The 4,538-nt window shown below is 40.1% G+C and overlaps 1 protein-coding gene across 1 annotated transcript in view; it reads left to right on the forward strand.

The window, feature by feature from the left end:
* Positions 1 to 326: 326 nt before the first annotated feature.
* LOC119599309 (neurofilament heavy polypeptide-like) overlaps positions 327 to 4,538 on the forward strand; it is an 8,301-nt gene continuing 4,089 nt past the window's right edge. The window contains exon 1 of the mRNA XM_037949053.1: positions 327 to 1,421. Within this exon, the coding sequence (XP_037804981.1) occupies positions 1,104 to 1,421 (318 nt within the window). The 5' untranslated portion in view covers positions 327 to 1,103. The remainder of the gene's footprint in view (positions 1,422 to 4,538) is intronic.

Below are 4,538 nucleotides of genomic sequence, written 5' to 3' on the forward strand. Positions count from 1 at the left end.
GATCGCAAAATAATGAAATGCGTAATAGATCACACTGAAACACGCCTCTGGAATGCTGTTCGCTGATTGGGCCATTCCAGGGGCGCGGTTATGGCGTCATCAAGCAAGTCACCGGCTTTTGCAATTGATTCAAGGACCATCCTTTCGTCGTATCATCATCTAGACGGGTGTATTTTAATTTCATAGAGTGGAATTTTGATGTAAACCAGGTGAAAATGATGTTATTTGAGACTTTAGTGCTTAATTCTTGCATCAGCTTTCCTTCTCTTGCGTCATTGAGAACCGGCGGGAATCGAGTTGCCGACGCTTCTTTTTGTTTTCTCCGTTAGTTTTGTAGATACAGGCTTTCGCATCTTCTTATCTGAGGTGAAATATATTGAATAAAAGTCTAGGCTTCGAATTCTGCGTTACTTTTCTTCGTAACGAAACGTGTTTTATCTCTATTTCATATAATATCCCAACCGGTAACGTTTACCCTCAAACCGGTTTCGGTTACCAACTACTCTTTAAAATACACAAACCACCCGGGAAAACCCCCCACCTTTATAAATAACACAAAACTAAACCTCCACTTCCCTAAAAATCCACAAAACCCCATCACCGGAAGTACAAATAAAACCCCCCAAACAAAACACAAAAAAAGAAATAAATAAATAAACACAACCATAAGCCAAAAACACTGTATCCCAAAGGCGAAAATCCATTCGTGGAAACTCTACGGCCTGCGCACGCGAGGTTCGTCTCGTAAGCGATCAATACGCACATATTTATACGGGAACCCGAAGCGGCCGCTCGAGAGTTCGACGCTCCGAGTCCTACAGGATTCACGCCGAGGATAAAGCCGAGGGTTTAAGCCACAGTTTCCGTTGTTTTGAGAGCCTCCTACCGCGGTCGGTTATCGGGAAAACCGTTAGCGTAAGAGGGAATAAGAGAGAGAAAAATATATAGATACAGAAGAAGAGAGAAGAGTATAGAGTAAATAAACCGATTTGTAATAGTAATTAAGAGAAAAGTTAAAAGAAAGGAAAGAAAGAAAAAAAAAAGGTAAAAGTTTGTTGACGTGATCCGAGAGGCGTGAAGGATCCCCCCCCCCCCCCGTCAGAATGACATGTGACGAGAAAGGAGTCCCTAATGGGAAGACACCCCCTGCGGACGCCAAGGATGTCGTTCTGGAGGACTCAGCCACGCCACCTTCAGCGCCTGCCAAGGAGGATGCCAAGAAGGATGCCAAGGACCCTGCCAAGGACCCTGCCAAGGACCCTGCCAAGGACCCTGCCAAGGACCCTATCAAAGACTCTGCCAAGGAACCCGTGAAGGACCCTGCCAAGGACCCTGCCAAGGACCCTGCCAAGGACCCTGCCAAAGAGCCCCTGAAGGACGAGAAGGACACGGCCGCTGCCATTCCCAGCGCGGACTCTGCTGTACGTGAGGATCCTTGTGTGTGTGTGTTTTTTTTAAGGATATAAGGAAGGATATAAAAAAGTAGTTTTTATGAGCATTCGTGTACAGTGACACGTACATGGGCGTGGACGTACATGCCCAGGCAGTCTCTCACACGTACACATGAGAGACACATTCCTCGCTACACATGCAAATACGCAAACGCATACACACGCACACACGCACGCACGCACACGCACATCAACACGTACACACACACACACACACACACAAACACAACACACACACACACACACACACACACACACACACACACACACATTTATAAAAGCATACAAAAAACACATACATACATGCATAAAGCATACAACAACACTTACACATAGCCATACATTTAAATAATAGAATATCCATACATACATATAAGTATAGCAACACTTAAACACTTATATTATATTAAACTATATTTTTTAATGTTTTTTACACAAAAGGGATAGGCCTATTTTGTCTATGTGCGGCTGTGTCTGTATATCAACATACATCAAATGCCATGTGGTTATCTCATGACTAACCGGGTCATGAGGTACGATAGGGGGCGTGTCGAAAGCCTAGGGAAGAGGGGGGCGGGGCTAAAGATTTTTTCTGAGGAATGTATGGAGGAAAGCTGTACTTTGCCGGCGGGGTACTGTTTATTGATCAAGGCATCTACATGACAATACGTACACACACGCACGTACAAATGTATATACGCATACGAACAGAAACACATCCACATAAACACGAATGTGTGGACACATGTACATGCTCACGCACACAAACACACACATCACATACACACACACACACATACACACACATACACACACACATACACACACACATACACACACATACACACACACACACACACACACACACACTCACAAACAACACACACACACACACACACACACACACACACACACACACACACACACACACACACACACACACACACACACACACACACACACACAAATATCACATCCCCCTCTATCTCTCTCTCTCCTATCTCTCTCTCTCTCTCTCTCTCTCTCTCTCTCTCTCTCTCTCTCTCTCTCTCTCTCTCTCTCTCTCTCTCTCTCTCTCTCTCTCTCTCTCTCTTTCTCTCCTTCTTCTTCTTCTTCTTCTTCTTCTTCTTCCCTGATAAACAAATTATCAATTGAATTCCTAAAAAATGCACGCATTTTTTTCTTAGCTTTATCCCATTCTTACATGGGGTCGACATGATGATTTGGTTCTGGCAGACATGTTTTATGGCCGGATGCCCTTCCTGACGCCCTATCTGGATTTTATTACTTGTCCTACTTCTTCCTTAATTTAATTTTGTTATTTTTTTTTTTATTTTCATTCTTTTTTTTTCCCCCAATTATTTTACATTCGTCTTGTTCCTCGTGTCCACCTCGCTTCAGCTTCTCAAAAAAAAAAAAAAAAAAAAAAAAAAAAAAAAAAAAAAAAATTTTTACCCCTTTTGAAAATGCCCCTTTTAATGGCGCTTTTCCAAATGCACCTTTTTTATACCCCCTTTTGGAAATGCCCCTTTTAATGGCGCTTTTCCAAATGCACCTTTCTGCACCTCTTTCCCCCCCAAAATCAACCTTTTCTATGTCCTCTTCTAAAAAGTTCCTTTCTATACCATTCTCCAAGATGCCACTTTCAATGAGCTATTTCAAGATGCCACTTTCTATTTCTTCGTAAAAAAGAAAGAAAGAAAAGTAAAAAGATTTATTGACAAAGATACAGGTATTGAATCCGAAACTGGTTTAGAGATAACGAATTTCTGATAACGCGATGGTGTTGACGAGATTTTAGATAACGAATTTCTGATAACGCGATGGTGTTGACGAGATTTTAGATAACGAATTTCTGATAACGCGGTGGTGTTGACGAGATCTGATATCTGTTGTTTTTTGTTTTTTTTCTTTTTTTTTGTGTTCAAATGTATAAACTCTCAAGCTATGACGTAGACTAATGATAATTACGGAGATATTACTGATGAATGTCGAAAGAGATGGTAGGATGATTGGCACGAAGCAACACGTTCAATATTAGTTCAATATTAGCTGTATTACCGTGTATTTCCGGATGGGAAATACACGAACGCGGCCGTGATGGCGCCTCTCCCGTTTGCTTTTAATTTTTCTTTAATTTATCAGCTTTATGATTTGCATTATTTGCAAATAAATTGTAAATTTTCTGTTTCTAAGTGGCTGTTGTTTTTATCGCTTTCATTAATCGTCTTTAATATGTGTCTATGTCGTTTTTTTCTTGTTTTTATTCTCTTTTGGTTCCTTCTCGTGGTAATCCCCAAATATAGACCTTAAAATACATAAAAACAATCCTTTTCACAGATACTTTTAAAGAATGTTTATTTGAATAAATGAAATGAAATACAGTAACAAGAAAAACGTTATTATTGTGTTTCAATTCATATGTATTTAAACATACACGTTACGTATTAGCAATTGCAGCGAAATATAAGTTTATACACATAATGTTAATTCATAATGGACTTAGATAAGCATTATATATAATACGAAAGTATATGATGAACAGAAAATCATACAACCACGTTCGGATAACTACATACCCCCCCCCAAAAAAAAAAAAAAAAAAAAAAAAAGGTCCCATTCGTGTTGACGTCAGCAAATCCATAAAATATGAGGCGTACGAAATGAAATTAACTTTTTTTTTCTACGATTTACGGAATCCAGTTACAGGCATCCGGTCTCTCTTTTACAAAGGTTTATACTCGTATCCCCATTATTTCAGAGAGACGCGAGTTTTGCTATGAAAATTCCTGTTCGTTGGTATCTTTTTTTATTCATATTACGTAATCCTGTCTAGTTGTTTAATGAAGCTAAAGGCAGAGGTAGCTTCAAACAACCGTGCTAGACGTGGCATGCGAGGTGCATGACAGTGACACTCTCTACGATGTTCGATCTTGTCATAAATTCTTCGGGTATTCAGTTTGAATATCTCTATTTTTGAGCATTCCCTTGCCAACGTCATTTTAGTCTTATATACGTCGCTAGGTAGAGATATACAGGAACAGGCGAATTGCAAAGTGAGAAAAAAAATGGCATTACCCAAAGACA

Source organism: Penaeus monodon, chromosome 42 (assembly GCF_015228065.2).
Source record: "Penaeus monodon isolate SGIC_2016 chromosome 42, NSTDA_Pmon_1, whole genome shotgun sequence".
NCBI classification, from domain to species: Eukaryota; Metazoa; Arthropoda; class Malacostraca; order Decapoda; family Penaeidae; genus Penaeus; species Penaeus monodon.